The 16,889-nt window shown below is 32.7% G+C and overlaps 1 protein-coding gene across 1 annotated transcript; it reads left to right on the top strand.

Annotated features, from left to right (window-relative positions):
- Window positions 1-731: 731 nt before the first annotated feature.
- mRpL12 (mitochondrial ribosomal protein L12) lies at window positions 732-16,267 on the top strand. The gene is made up of 5 exons (XM_035363394.2): window positions 732-918; window positions 6,724-6,865; window positions 10,102-10,176; window positions 12,699-12,827; window positions 15,177-16,267. The coding sequence occupies exons 1-5, from the start codon at window positions 818-820 to the stop codon at window positions 15,291-15,293; spliced, it is 564 nt and encodes a 187-aa protein (XP_035219285.1). The 5' UTR covers window positions 732-817; the 3' UTR covers window positions 15,294-16,267.
- The last annotated feature ends 622 nt before the right edge of the window (window positions 16,268-16,889 follow it).

Raw genomic sequence — 16,889 nt, forward strand, 5'->3', positions numbered from 1 at the left:
TTTTCCCGCCTTTTCTACACGTACAGTTATAGACTATTCTGGAAATATTTAAAGCGAACTGGAATGGCTGACGAGGTTGACGTCATTTCTTGTAAGCTCCGCCTTTCCAGAGGCTATAAAAGGACTCGCAAAGGAATATCGGGGTCTTTTCTTTAATGTAACGATGCAATAAAATATATACAAAAAGTTATTAGTAATTCTTTTTTATTTACTCCGGAAATATGATTTTTTGTAACTGCTATTTCTCCTGACCAATAATAAATTGATCCTGTTTTTTAAACTTATCGTCTGATAATTTAAGCTACGACTACATCTATGATTCTTCACCAATCTATTTATTCCGGACAAAAGCTAGTACATCACACACACACACACACACACACACACACACATATATATAAATTAAATTATTTTCCTGTACTTTTCTGAATTATCTGTATATAATTCATTTACATCACCTTTTGATTCTACTTACCTTACTACTGATTAGTAACCATTTCAATGTCTTCCTGTTCAAGGAATTGGTAGATTACTTCCCTACACTTTACATTCTTATTAAAAATTAATTGATAGATTTTTTATTGGTTTTGATTTGGAGTATGGCTTAAGGGCGTTTCGATCATCATTCACCACCATGTAGCGTGTTACGAGAACTGTCTCTAATCTGTTTTTATGAAAAACAGCTCTATGATCCAGCCTCTCATGGACCATGTTAAACTTACGAATGAATAAACTGCGTGAAAAAGTTTGAATGTTCAGTAAAACATGCATTGTATTGTTTTGTTGTAGGTCATTCGCAGTATTAATAAATTAAATCATGTCTCTTTTAAGGAAAAGCTTACAGTTTTATAGTATCGGACGATTATGCGTTTCAAAACATATAAATGGTTTAAATTTCAGTCAACGTAGGCTATGGAGGTAGGATAATATTATCTTTTAAACCGGTCCAAAAGTTGAAATCAAGATCGTTATAAACAATCATTACAGTTATATGAAAAATTTATTTCTGTGTAACATTATTATTAATGCTTATTTCTGTGTAACATTTCAAATTTATTACAATGACTGCGTCATTTCATCAGAGAATGAAATGAATTCTTTATTTTGAGAGAATGATTCGAATTAGAAAAAGATGATTTTAATACATCGTTTATTTGTGCTGTAAATTGTAAGAAATAAGTAGAACTGTATATTGCTGAATTTATATATTTGTTCGCGGTATTGTAGTTTGGGAATAAGTTGCAAATTATGATTTTTAAAGTGAGAAGGTAACTAAATTTTGCTTTTGTTCATAGTTTTTTTCCTTATGTGATGTAAATCCGAATTTGATTCTCTAAAATACCTGTGATGTCTCAATCCGCAAATTTTTGTGAGTTATATAACGGGCGTTGGCTTGTAATTTCGTTATTTTAGAACTTTTATATTGCTTCTACTTAATATATAATAACAAATTTGCAGTTAGAATTATCATTTTCAGTTTTCAGAATTTCAGTTTCATTTTGAGGACTGAGTAAAATTTTAGGTTGAAATATTAGTTCATGGTGAAGGGATGACTTAGTATAAATTTAAATTTTTTATTGTTTTAACGTATGTGATGGATTTTCCAATAAGTAAAACAGCAGCATAGTATACACTGATGTCCAAAAGTTAACCATAATTAATGAAATGTGGAAGAACATGAGTAAATATTAATTAAATTGACCAAAATCACTTGTAAAGAATATTGTTTGAAGGTGAACCACTGTGCATATGCAGAACATTTCAGTCGACGTTGGCCTGCGTAAAACATACGCGCACATCAGAAAGCAAATAAAACCATCTCAAGTGGTTTCAAAGGTTATGTGCAGTTGCTTTGCTGAGGAGTGAGTTAAACAATCAGATAGGCTGAAGGATGGCATAAAGTTGCCAAAAGGGCATGATTTTGAAAGGAAGAGTTATTGAAATGCTGGAATGTGAACAATCTCAAACTGAAGTGTCTCAAATTCTGAACGTCCCTTAGTGTGTGATCTCAAGACTGGCAGTAGTTTTACAGCATGGGAGATGTTACCCACGACCTGTACAAGGTCGATAACCATTTGTCAAGACCGATATTTGACAATAACTGCACAATATTAGAGGGACATTTGTGTTAGAGAACTTGGTTCAGTGTTACAGGAATACGATCTTTGAGGCAAATTGTTTATAGGAGACTCCATCATGCTGGTCTGTATGCCAGACAACCAGCCATTTGCATTCTTCTCTTGGCTGCGCATAATTGCGATTGTATAAACTGCAGTTTGAAACATCAGCAGTGGAGTTTGCAAGAGTGGGCCAGTGTAATTTTCAGTGATGAGTCCCAGTTTGCTGTGAACACTGCAATGCTGTGATTCTCGTTGGATAACAATATGGAGATAACGTGCAACTCATTTTCACCCAAGAAACATCACTGGATTATTTTCCTTGAAAGGTAGTCACGGTGTGGGCAAGCATAGTGCAGGTTGGCCATGCAGACCTTCACATCTTTTTTTACTTCTAAAAGGTACAAAGTCCTTACGCGTATGTTCACATGTTTTGAGGTGCTGTTCATGGATGATAATTTGCCTTCTCACGGTGCAATCCTGGATGACAACTTCATTGAAAGTGAAGATATCCAGTATGTGCAGTAGCCTGCTCATTCTCTTGATTTTACTCCAATTGAGCATGTGTAGAATTTGCTCGGGAGACAAATTGCAACCCTTTAGTACCCATCTAATTTTATTTCAGAATTGAAAAGAGCTGGAACTGTTAATGCTGGGCACTGTTCATCCACTCTCAAAGCACATATAGGCAATCGTTGTGCAGCATGCATGGCTACCAGACGCAACCACACACCTTATTAAACTGAATAATCTTTTCAGTTAGAGAGAAGAGTACCCCATGTATTATAGCCAAGTTGTTTCATTTATGGCAGCCTGAGTAGTTGAATCTTATGGAAACCCTATTGTGGCATAATCGGTTGCATGATTGTGGTGATTGGTCATTTATCGCCAAGTTGTTGTTTCACTTATGGTAGCCTGAGTAGTTGAATATTATGGAATCCCTATTATGGTGCAATCGGTTGCATGATTGTGGTAAATTCACAAGGGCTTATGATGCATGTATTGGTTAGGAAGTATATTACTTGTTTTGTGGTTTAGGCTGTAAAATAGCTGAATGTAGTAAGATTAATTTGAAGTTTCAGTAGGATTTGGAAAGAAAGGGCAAAAGATCCTTTCTTTTTTTATGTTATTTCATTGTTTGATTTAAAATGTAGTGTATTAATATTATATATTTGGCTAATCTTTGGAATATGGTAACAGGCAGTTTGGCGACATTTTGGTAAGGCGATAAAGGTTACTAGCTAGGACTTTAGCAATGTACATGGATAAAGTCAAGAGTGTGCGCAATGCCATTTTTGTGCAATTCTGTAATTTTTTTTAAGTGAAAATAGGTCGACGTGTACATGGATGATCCCGTGTATGTGCAATTCTTAAAAACGCGGCAAGCAGTGGGCGATTCTGCACTTTCTCCCAATTTCGCACCTAATCTTCGTCATGATTAAGCACTTTTGGTACTCTGATATGCGCCCTCAAGTCGCCAAATATTTTTGGCGAGAAACTTCACGCTGCCATATTACTATCTAAATTTTTTGTCTACATTTCGAACTTTAAGCCTAAAATGTCTCCAAAAACAATGTTTTCGCACATGCGAAAACTACGTTTGAACACACGATTTAAGCTAAAAATCCGAAACAAAAACAAAAAACTTAGATAGCAAAAACGTAAAGTTTCTAACCAAAAATATTTGACATGTACACAGCGACATGTTTTAACTTAAAAAAACATCTACGAATGGCACACTGTAGGCAACAAACGAATCTACGAACTACGCACACCTCGCTTTAATAAATTAACATAACAATAATAAATTTCAAAGAATACCATGTACACAGCGTTCTGTTTCAACTTTAAAAAACATCTATGAATTGCACAAGCTACACTAAAAACAAATCAAGAAAATAAACTAAAATAAATTTCAGACAATTCAAAAAACAACAATAAAAACAGAAATTCATACAAAAAACAATGAATATAACATTCTACAAAATAAAAACAATAAAATAAAATGCACTTACTATAATAATGAAAGCTTCTTTTAAAAGCAGAAATATCTTTCCCCCCTATCTTCTCAGATACAGAGCATACAAAGTCCAAAATGCATTCGTTAATAAAATTTCGCCAGTCACACAATGTCTGTGAAGAAAACTTCCACGATTTTGCTATATCACATGCCTTCCTACGATTCAAAATTTCAAAAGTAACAATAAAAACTTCCTCCAACGTTAACTTGCTACACGAAAGCCAAGATCCAAACCTTAAACTCCGCTGACACCCACATACTTTATTAGCAACAATTTTACTGCAAACCCACACAAGTCTATCAGAAACACCATTTTTTGTCAGAGTTCCCATATCAGCTCCGCATTTCGGACACATCAAGCTCCGTTTTAAAAGTCTCGACACCCACAGAAATTCCAAAAATACACTACGATCCCCATAAATACATCCGTGAACAAAAGACTCGTTAACAACTCCAACATCGTACCTTTTCATACTAAATTTATTCTGCACACAATCTAAAATACGCGGCTGAAACCTTCCCACCACGTCTTTCATCGCAACATAGGTCATTTCAAAAACACACGCGACACGAACCAACTAGCAATTATTAACCTACGTCGACATGGTTGCCATACAACGTGCAATCGTGCCAAAAACCAGCGCAAAACACATATCGCCACATTTGGTGAAATTAGGGCGTTTATCAGAGTTGTACCGCACTTTTGTTCCATAAAAGTTGTAGCATAAGCGTAATTCGGCAAGCAGATTGTTGAAAAAAAATTTTGAGTTAAAAAAAAAAATGGCCTTTACTTCGTGAAAACAAAATGGCATCCAAAACAAAATTAGCAGGTTGCTGTAGCAGGGTTGGTCGCCAAATTTTTGCCAAAAAATCGTGAAGTTACCATAATCCAAAGATTAACCGTCGTGTGTACTGCCATTCTGACTTGGATTTCCTTAAATATTAAAACATCAGTTATCTTAATGTTTGCACACCAGTATATATACAGGGGTTGGACAAAAATATGGAAACACCTTTAAAAAAACATGTTTCTTTGCTTAATATGGTGTAGGAAACCCATTGGCATCCAAAACAGCTTGCAGTCTTCTCGGAATGGATAAATACAGTTCCTGTATGTTTGCCAAGGGAATATTATACCATTCTTCCTGCAAAACGGTGGCAAGTTCAGATAACTATGTTGGCGGTGGATAACGAGAACGCACTTTCCGTTCCAACGTAGACCACAAAGGTTCGATAATATTCAGGTCTGGTGACTGTGGTGGCTAGGGGAGATGGGACAACTCATCCTCGTGCTCAGAAAACCAGTCCTGGACAATGTGAGGCTGTGTGAACAGGGGCTTTGTAGTCTTGGATGACACCATCACCATCGGGGAACAAAGTTTGTACCATGGGATGAACTTGGTCGGCCAAAATGTTCACATAAGTCTTGGCAGTCATGTGCCCTGACACAGTTATCATGGGGCTAGCAGAGAACCACGATATGGCTGCCCAAACCATAACAGAACCCCCGCCATGTTTCACTCTTGGCAACAAGCAGTCTGTATTATAGGCTTGAAATGGCGTTCTTCAGATGTAAACTCGGCCAGAAGTGGGAAACAATGTGAAAGAAGACTCGTCAGACCATATTACTCGCTTCCACTGCTCTATAGTCCAGGCTTTATGACTTAAACATCACCTTTTCCTGTTACGGGCATTAGCATCACTGATGAGTGGCTTCTCAATTGCAGCACGGCCAGCAATTCCCTGTTTATGAAGCTCCCTTCTAATTGTTTTGGTACTCACAGGGTTCGGTAACACAACATTCATTTCAGCAGTAACTTTTGCAGCTGTGGTCTTCTTATTTTTCGTCACAATTGCCTTTAATGATCGTCTGTCACGATCACTCAGGACACACTTTCGTCTGCGCTGTGATTTAGCAGATGATGTTTTTCCACTTTTCAAATATGCGGAATAAATCTTCGATACAGTACCTCTTGAAACACTAAACACCTCTGCTACCTTGCTTACGGAAGCACCTACCATACGTGCTCCAACAATTTGCCCACGTTCGAAGTCTGTTAACTCTGACATAATGCAATGACAACCTCACATAACAGTACTCTGACAACAACTGAACTGTTTAGCACATTTACGAAGTTGTATAGGTGGCGTCAGTAGTCAAAAACGCCAGCGCATCCTACATATTTCATTAAAATAAATCAATCTTTTCAAACATGCATTTCACAAGGTGTTTCCATATTTTTGTCCATCCACTGTATATCTCATTAATTCACGATCTTTGCTGTAAATAATGTACTGAATGCATTGGAAATCTGTATATGCAGCTAAACTTCAAAATTGTTTGGTGGTCATTTCATACAGATGAAATGTTAATTCAGAAGTCAAACAACAAAAATCAGCGTTATATTTACAAAATTTTCACAGGACTAGTTTCGATGGTTTTACCGAACCACCATCTTCAGCTGCAAAACCGCAATTTGCGGTTTTGCAGCTGAAGATAGCAAGCTATTGCAGTCATGAAAAATTTCAATTTGATTAAGCATAACAATTTGTTACATAATTATTAACATTTCATATGTTTTGTAGGTTATATTGTAGTTCAAGTGCAATATCTCATCCAACACCAGATGGCTGTGAAAAGGTGTACTCTGACAAAATAAAAAATATTGTTGAAGAAATAGCCAAATTAACTTTAATTGAAGTGGCTGATTTAAATGAATGTTTAAAGGTATGATTTTGTTTCTTTGATTTTACCTTTTAAAATATTTCTTTTGAAATATGATTATCATGCCGTTGTGAATTTTTCATTCAAAATATTAATTTATCTCTCAATTGTGACTATTTCTTATTAAATTGCATTTTTCATTCAAATGATATATTATAAAAGGACCTTAAGTCGGGTTTTCCCCCTTCCAAATTGGGGCTTGTTTGCTTGAAAACAGTGTTTTCTCATATTCCATGGTCGACAACAGTATATATATATATATATGATTATATAGTATTTGCAGCACATGCTTCTTCAGCAACTGTTTCGAGAATTTCTTTTATATTTAATATGGTTCACTCAAAAGGGAAATTAGTGTATGTTTTCAAACACTGTAACACAGATTAACTTACCAAGATCTTAATCTTTATCAACTTTTTTGTTTTGTTGTAGTCTTTAGTCAGATTTTGTATATTGTACGTTGTGTGAACATCAACTTGCATTAATATATATGAAAAAAAATATGCTGATATGTCTTGATATGTGTCAAGCACTAAGTTTAAAATATGGAGCTAATTTGTTTATGATGTATTTGTATTTTAACTTGATAATATGGGAGTAGTTACTAAAGTTTTATTAGAAGCTATCAGGACATCATAAACAAAAGATTAACTGAGTTCACAAAGTTTTTAGTTACAGTTAAACTTATCTGAGTTAACAAAGGTTTTAGTTGCAGTTAAGTTTTCTCTATGTTGTTTTTTTTGTAATGAATGCTTTGAGTTCTGTCAATATTTAATTCCTAATTTTTGTATGATCTTGCATAGCATATGTAAATAATGCTTCCTTTCCTAAAGTAAGGTTATATTAATTCGAGTCCTGTTTCAGGAGACTGCCCGCAGTATTGAGAATAGTGAAGGTGAATATTTATCTGAGAGATATTTAATTTTGAAAATAAAACAGAAATAAAGAAAACTATAGAGTACTAGTACAATTAATGACTGGTATATAAGAAAATATTAACATTTTTATTTCATGATATCTTTTGCAATATAGCATCAGTTATTTATCATCTCTCCATATATTAGGCTACATGTATTCTTAGACTGATTTGCATATTATTTGTTATACTATTGTCTTATGCTAATATGTATGCTATGTAAAACATACCATCTGCTCTTAAAATATTATCCCTTTAATGTAGTATGATTGTAGCTACTGAAAGCAGATCCTCAGTTTATGTATTATGCAGATCTTAGAAAGTTGATTAGATAATATATTGCATTTCAAAAATCCACTTTCTGTGATCTGTAATTTAAAAAATGATAAATGCAAATGTTTAATAATTGTAAAGTTTGATGTGTGATAATTTGAAATAAAAAAATTTAAGTACTTGTATGTTAGCATAACCAGAAGTTACCATTAGAAGCTATCAGGAATGCACCAAACTGTGCCAAACTGTTTCAGAATGCACCAAACTGTGCCAGTAATATTCATAGCAATTCTTCAGGTTTAACGTACAACTCTTTTGGCTGCATCCTCTTTATTTTATTTAAAATCTGCACTTGTGGGCACTGCTTGCAATCAAAGAAACTGTGGCAAAATTTCTCCAGGAATACCATATTTTGCCACTAAGAAAACACTTGCTTTGAAATTCTTAAAATAGATGTTACAAAATTTCTTCACATGCACACACACACACAAAAAAAAAAAAAAAAAAAAAAAAAAGTAAAATAAAACCTGGTTATGAGTAAGCTTGCTGATTAATTTTTTGGGTAAGCATGTAATTAAATTATAACATAGAGCGACAAGCCAAAACATTATGACCATCTTTACATTTTTTAATGGACTCATCTTGATGACATGGAGAGCATGTGATTAAGTGGAAATAGTATTTAACTGTTGCTAAGAAGATAAGGAATTGTTCTTGCACTTTTGTGAGTGGTGGGAAAGGCTGCTGATCTAAGCAAATTTGTTAGTGGGCAGATTGTAATGAACTGAAGACTTAGAATGAGTAGCTCCAAAACTTCACAACTGGTAGGTTGTTCATGAACTGCCATTATTATTTATGCAAAGTGGATAAATGACTGTAAAACCAGCAGTAGACACCAAGGTGCTGGATGTCCATGCATCATCAAATAAAATGGATGTCAGAGACTGTCTCACTTGGTATATATAAAATCGGCACCAGACAGTGGCTCAGCCGACTGCCCTATATGAATATGAACGCAGGTGTAAGTGCAAGTATTTTGGAACACACAGTTCAGTAGTGTGCAGCAGATGTCCCACTCATGTGTCTTTATTGATCAAGCATCATTGTCAAATATGCCTACAGTGGACCCAGGAATTATAAACTGAACCATAGATAAGTGGAAGACAGTTGCCTGGTCGAATGATTCACAATTTTTCATTCATCACATTAATGGTCGTGTCAGGGTAAGTTGTCTTTCAGGTGAACAGTTGCTTCCACGCACAGCACGTCATACTCAGGCGGGTGGTGGTATTATGCTGTGGGGGACATTCTCATGAGTGGTTCTGGGACCCTAAGTTGTGGTAAAACAGACCATGAAAGCTGCGAACTATTTAAATATAATTGCAGATCAGTTGTGCCCTTACATGGCATCTGTTTTCTCAACTGGAAATGGAATCTTTCATCAGAAAAATGGCCCATGTCATAAGCTTCGAACTGTGTTGGATTGTTTTGAGGTGCATAAGGGTGAATTCCAGTTATTGTCCTGGCCACCTAACTCACTGCATCTTAACCCAATAGAGCACATTTGGGATATTATGGAGCAGTAGGTCAGATCTCAAACACCATCATGTCAGAATATCTCGACATTGCGTGACCACTGCTTAGACATCATTTGGTAAAACCTGTCTCCAGTCATCTATCAAGAACTTGTGAATCCATGCCAAGGCGAATTGCAGCTGTTTTCTAGGCTAAAGGTGATGCAACGTCTTATTGAGTAGGTGGTCGTAATGTTTTGACTCTTCTGGTGTATGTATATAATAAATAATTTTGTGCAGTTATAAGGCAACATTCGTTTCCTTCTGTAAAAGTCCCCAGACCGTGCTAAAATGGTTACGTTCTGAAGTTTATATCTCAATTTGCGCTTTTGGCAGTAAGTCATAGATATTAAAACCATACATTAGTTTGATCTGTGTGAATATTAAAAACTTGTACAAATGTAATTTACATAATTTGAACAATAGAGATGTACAGATTTGTATTTATCTTTTACTAAAATGTATTTAAATTGCAGAAAAAATTAAACATCAAAGACACACCAATGATGATGGGTGCCATGCCTGTTGCTGCCCCTTCTAGAGCTGCAGAGGTAACACTTTTTTTGTTTAAAATATTTCACTCATTTAAAGAAATTCATTCATTGCATTGTCTTTTATTTGTGAACAAACAAGAGTATTTGTTGCATTAGTTCATAATTTTAAAATTTGAACATTAGATTCTTTGGATTACATTACTCTGAAAGAAAAAAATATTATTAAACATATAAATTTTTTGGTTTTATTATCAAAGCTTTAAAGTGGAATTAAAATGTTAGATGTTTCATCTCGCTGTAAGAATGTTATAACGAGAAAAAGATGAATAAATGGAATAATGAGAAAAAGATGATAAAAAACTAATGTATATAGTTTATTCTGTGTCAGCATTGCTTTACCTAAAGTTTTTTGACAAAAGAGTTATTTAACATGCTTCAAAGTAAACTGTTTTATTTTATTAACCCCTGAGTGCATTGACTGTCCTTAACCTGTCTCATGAGAATTGTCATTTGATTAAATTACTTTATTTGAAGTATTCTCTTTAGTTATCTAAATAGTACATTAATGAAGGAAAACCAAAACTAAGATAATTAATTACAAAAATTAAACAAACATATGCTTTTTAAATACATTTCCTAATTAGATTTAAAAAAATCGTACCACTCAAAGGGTTAATTACCATAAGACCGACCTTGATAAATATCCGTAATTAAGCTCTGTAAGACTGTTAAAGTGAGATAAAAGAGTAGGAATTATATTTTGCACTAATATCATAATACCGTAATAGTGAATATATAATTTTGTTTCGCATAAAAGCTCAGAAATAAATACTGAAGAATGGTGTACTCACATACACTTTATTCATCTGATCTGGTTCTCATACAGCTTATTGCATAGCACCTCAGTTTGTATTCTCTTTGTCAAACATTAGAAGCTGTGTCATCTAGCGAGCTACCCCCTTTCAATTCTGACACTAGAAACTGAATTCTATATTACTCAAAACAAAAAATAACACTTGATTACAGAAATGCAAATTAAAGAGAAAACAATGGATAGGCATATTATAGTTAAGAAATAACACTTGTTGCAATAAAGTTTAAAGTCTCTGCTGAAGCAAGATGTAAATATGATGAACACTTCTCTGAATATGCTTACCATCTGATAGTAGTTATTTTACAACATATATTTTACCATCATATCATTGCCTGGAAATACCTCAGTAATCCCAACTATCAACCACTTGGGTGGAAAATCTATATAGTTTCACATTACTATTCTAGTAGCAATAATTTTGCAACACATATCTTACTGTCATTGCTTGACAGTACCTCAATTCTAGATATCAACAACTGGGTGGAAAATCTTTTGTAATTACAACAGACCATTACAGTAGTGTTTAATGTTATCTTTTAAAATATTTTTTAATAGCCTTTTTGATCTATGCTGTTGATTATTAAGATAATCGTGCATCTACATTTTCCAAATCTATTGGTTATTTTCTGCGAAGTCTATTTTCAGGCACATCAAGTAAACTCCTCAGCTATAGAGCTTATTTTTTGACTGATTAAAAAATGACCTAGCGACAAAACACGAAAATCATTGGGGTCTGCTGACGTTTGATAGAGGAGGCATAGATTTAGAAAAAAAAACCTCAATTTGCACCACAACTATCAAAGATTTCCGCGAAGTTAATTTAGTATTTTCTTAAATTCATTTCAATGAATGATTTTAGTCCTGACTTCCAGAGGCTGCCAAAATCGAGTGCTCTGGGAGGGATAAGTACCAGTTTACTTTCTGTGGTGGCAAATATCCTGCAAAGAGTTCATCAGAAAATATAATTCTACCTTTGTTCTAGTAAAGGTTTTAGCATTATCCATGAAGATTCATTGTGGTTAACTTCCAGAAGAAAAGTATTTTAAACAAGCAAAGAAAGGTTGTGTTTGTTATAGTTTGTTACAGTTTCCAGGTGTGTGGCATGAATAGCAAGACAAATAAATATTGCTGCATATACTTTGTTGTATACACCTTTTCTTTGATTTTTGTACTTTATAAGAAATGGCCTATAGAAATCAGTTCCTGCTACACCAAATACAAAATTTTGAGTTTCGCAGTTGTGAGGGAAATTCTCTATCACTTGATGAAAAGTTACCACATATGCTCTAAAACAAGTAACACATTCATAATATTTCTACAAAGCTTTCATCCACTGATAGGGCAGTATTTTTCTTGTATATGATACAATAAAGTTTGTAAACCTATGTGGAAACATTTCCTGTGAACATAGATTAAAATCAATGAAAATACTCTAAAATTAAATACTATCTCATGAAATTATAAGCTATTCTAACATCCAGAATAATGGGGAAACCAGGTGCAACTATTTTATTAAACATTTAATCAAACTATTATTACATATCTGAGTTCATATAAGTTTAAAAATATTGCTGTAAATGTGCATGTAATTTTTTTTTTTAATATTATGTTAATGTGATTTTTATTTGCTTTTTGGAAGTTATATGCATGATGTTTCCTTGACATTATTTGTTTTTTAAATCATTTGTAATTTTTCATATTTTAGGATGAGGATGCTCAACCTGAAGTAACAAAATCTTCATTTACTGTAAAATTAATGAAATTTGAAGAATCGAAAAAAGTAGCGGTTATCAAAGAAGTTAAAAATCATATAGAGGGCATGAATTTAGTACAGGTATGATAATCAATTGATTTTATAAAACAGATTTATTTATTAAAGGGGAAATCTTGAAATTATCAATACACATACTTGAAACCTGGTTTTTATAATCACTCTAAACTACTTGCAAAGTAATTATTATTATTATTATTATTATTATTATTATTGAAAAGTAGTCTGATGAAGGTGATATGGTTTACAATCATATGCAATGTTTTTCAGAATTAGTATTTTTAAGTATTTTTTTAAATCTGATTACCTTCCCATTAAGTCTTTTATTATTACATTAGTCATTTAAACTGATATCTGAGAAATTAATTGCTGTCCAGATGTCTGAAAGGTTTTACTGTACAAATTTCATCCTTAACATTCTTGTATATGGTATAAGATGATCTTGAGTTTTTAGTCTTCATACTTTTGAACAAAAACAACAAATGCTATGTTTTTGCAGTTCTGAATTTTAACTCCCAACTGGGAGGTGCAGTCTCACAGACTGCTAGCGTTGGTTTTCTCATTATGTCTCTTCTATTTTTAGCTGAACTGAATTGATTCACCCTGTAACTTCTTTCATGACTTGACTGGATTGGAATATTTTCTTAAAATTTTGGCATCTGTTTCCCCCCCCCCATATTCCAACCATCTGTTTCCACACTGTCTAGAAGATTGCATCTCCCTCTTAATGTTCTGATGAGAATGATGCTGAAACTTTGCCCTTGAAAAGTCATGCAACGTTTTGATCTGTGTAATGAGGCAAAACTTTAAAGACTTCTATAGGGAGTATGAAGACAGAGTTGAAACAATTCAAACAGCTGCATAACACTGAAATGAGAAAATATCTGAAATATGTATGTATATGCTGGTTATCTTTAGAGAAATGCTCAGAATCCTCAACCAATGGAACCCACGTCTTAGGTTTTTAAGGGAAAAGTCAATGCTGCTAGAGTTAAAGGCTCTGCTGAAAGTTATAAAATACCTTAACTAAATGGAGATGTAGTGTTACTTCTACTGTTAAAATTCTGCACCTGCGAGCAATTTAATTGTCCAATCTCAAAATAATGCTAGAAAATAGCATCATGCCTCATTACACAGATCTTGAATAGCATCATGCAGAACAGTCCAAATTTATCCATTGTTTTTAATTTTTTCATTTTCCACATAAGGGTTACTTATGATATTCAATTGTTTTCATCATATACTTATTCAAGAGGGACAATAACTAATTTTATGTTTTTTCAAAATAATATTCAATGCAAGCTATATTCTGACAAAAATTGTATGCTATAAAATATTTTTTTTGTGATAATATATTTAGTAAAATTTAAAAGTATTTTTTAAAAATTAATGTCAATTATGAATATAGTGGAACCTCGAGATGCAAGTTTAATTCATTCGAGCATTGAGCTCATATAGTGAACTTCCCCATTGAAAATAATGGAAACCCAGTTAATTTGTTCGCACCCCCAAAAGTATCAACATGAAAATCATTTTTCTGATAAATAACACTGGTAAATAACATAACCAGAGTTATACCTTTATGATAGCTTCTGACACCGACCTTAACTGGTTCTTGTTAATCTACACCAACAACATCTTCTAGGAGTTTTGGATGATGCTTAGAAGTAATGGTAACTCCTTTGCTTACATCAAGTTTTGTAATTTCTTTCCTTTTCTTCAGAATAGTACAGATCGTTGATGTCGAACGGCCGAAAGTCTTTGCCAATTCCATCACTCTTACACTATGCTTATGTTTATCAATGATTTCTTTTTTAATTTTAGTGGCCATGGCTTTTTTATTTTTCTTTGTAGCACTATCTGAGGCAACAAACTTCTTGGGAGGCATCATGAAATAATTATTTTCACGTTAAATGTAATAAACAACTCACAATCACACAAACACGTAGATCAAAGAACAATGAGTGATCTGACGAGGGGATTCCTTGAGTTCAGCTGGATCAGGAAATGGGCCAGGTATACCAAAAACCTGACTTATTGCTCATTACTCTTCAATGCTCATATTTAGAGACAAATTTTTTGCTTACACTTTCCTCGAATTTCTCATATATAGATATGCTCGTATCGCAAGATTCCACTGCATTGGTAATCATTGGAAAGTGTATAGATTCAAAATCCAGCAATCTAGTGTGTATAACAAATGCATGAGCATCCTTAAAAATATTGTTTCTTATTTTGCAAGAAACCTCTGTGCTCGAATTGTTCCTTGAAAACCTTTTAAATGAAGAATGCCTATGTGCATACAGTAAAACCAGTGTTTCTTGAACACTTGTTTTAAAAACTGATTTATTTTTGGCTATATTTTGGAAGTTACTAAAATGTGTTTTAATGGTAATTTACATTTCATTTCAGGCTAAAAAATTTGTGGAAAGTGCACCTCAGATTTTAAAAGCAGACATTGCTAAAGATGACGCTGAAAAACTGAAAGCAGCTTTGGAAGCTGTGGGTGCTACATGTGAAATCTCATAAATCACCATGAAAACTTCTTATGTAGAAAAACATATAAACATTTGAAAAAATATAAGTTGCTACTACTACTTTTATGAAAGTGTTGCACATACGAATTTTATTAAAACTAGAATCAAACTAAATATTTAAAATCATTGTAAATTAATAAAAATATAAAAAACTTGCTTTTAGCTTTCTCATTTTCTCTTTCGTATTTGCATTGTAATTATGACAAACCAAATAATAAAATTAATGAACTTGTTTAATTATTTTTTCTAATAAATTTTGTTTCATTGATTATAGCATATTTTATTTAGAATGCTTAAGTTTATGATGGGATGTAATTTAAAATATGCATTTGATAAATTTATATTTGACCTTTACTTTATGAAGTAAAAAAATAATTTCTTGTGACATTCTGCTCATTTATTAATTTGTAATGCATTTAATAAAAAATGTACTTTATTGGAGTAAATATTGTGTTACAGTTATATAATTATAGATTAATATTGAAATTTGTATAGAGAAAGAGCCTTGAAATATAATTTAGTGGCATTTGTTGTAATTTTATTAGTGTTTTGAACTGTTTTTTTTTCTCCTAAAAAGTCTGCCTTGAAAAATATTTCGTAAAAATTTTATATTTTGTATTTTTTAATGACTTGTGTGCTTTTTAAAATTTCTTATAAAATAAAATATTAAAACGTACGTAAATGAGAATAAAGTGGCAATTGATATAAGTAATTAATAAGAATATTTGCATTTTATTTAATTTGTACTTGCAAAATAAAGTGCATAAAACAATACTGACTAATATTTTTTGTTAGGTAAAATTTGTTGGTAGACCCTGAAATGTTTTCTGAAAATTTTATGTAAACGTGTTTAATTCTGTAGATATTGCATTAGTTAAAAGAATGGTGTGCAATGATATTGTAATTTTTTATTCATTCATGCATTTATTATTCATTCATTTGAAAATAAAATTTAATTAAAATTTCCTTTTATTTATAATTTTTCATATTCTAGCTTTTCAATCCTGAATTTAGAACAGCATATTTTTTAAATAAAATTATAATAATAGTTTCTCATTCTTTTAAACACAGAAACAAAAAAGAATATGATGCAAATACTGTAAAGCATTTTCATTAAATATGTATGTATTAACTTATCTTGATAAAGCCAGAGTTAATGTAAAGAAGTTATACAGTAGAATTCCAGAAATCCACAAAGCTTGGGACCAGAGGTTGTGCAGATTTTAGGATTTTGCGGATTGCAGGACAGAAAAGATAAAGCATAATATTCAGACTAAAAGTGCAAAATGAATAAGGCATGTTAAATACATTTAATTAAATTATTATATACATTATTGCAATAATTTATTATATGCATTAAATTATTAATTCATATGTAAATTGATTATATTATTCATTGTGTTACATGTACACAACATCGAAGTTTGCCGATTTCGCCCCATGCAAAGATTTCCGGTTTCGGATTCCTGTGTTAGAATGAATCACTGTTGCTGTAAAATTTCAACAGCTTTTCTTTATTTTTCCGTGTATCATACACAATCGTGTTGCAATTCAATACCATTCTGCTATAAATCGAGGAGTAGCACCT

The sequence above is a fragment of the Stegodyphus dumicola genome, chromosome 3, assembly GCF_044657685.1.
Source record: "Stegodyphus dumicola isolate Sdum_Otavi_A_Nest chromosome 3, ASM4465768v1".
NCBI classification, from domain to species: domain Eukaryota; kingdom Metazoa; phylum Arthropoda; class Arachnida; order Araneae; family Eresidae; genus Stegodyphus; species Stegodyphus dumicola.

Bases quoted from the DNA above. Each gene is read 5' to 3' on its own strand.
- mRpL12 (XM_035363394.2), top strand. From the start codon at position 818: ATGTCTCTTTTAAGGAAAAGCTTACAGTTTTATAGTATCGGACGATTA. The intron at 919-6,723 runs GTAGGATAATAT...TATGTTTTGTAG, and splicing joins AGTCAACGTAGGCTATGGAG to GTTATATTGTAGTTCAAGTG. The intron at 10,177-12,698 runs GTAACACTTTTT...TTCATATTTTAG, and splicing joins CCCCTTCTAGAGCTGCAGAG to GATGAGGATGCTCAACCTGA.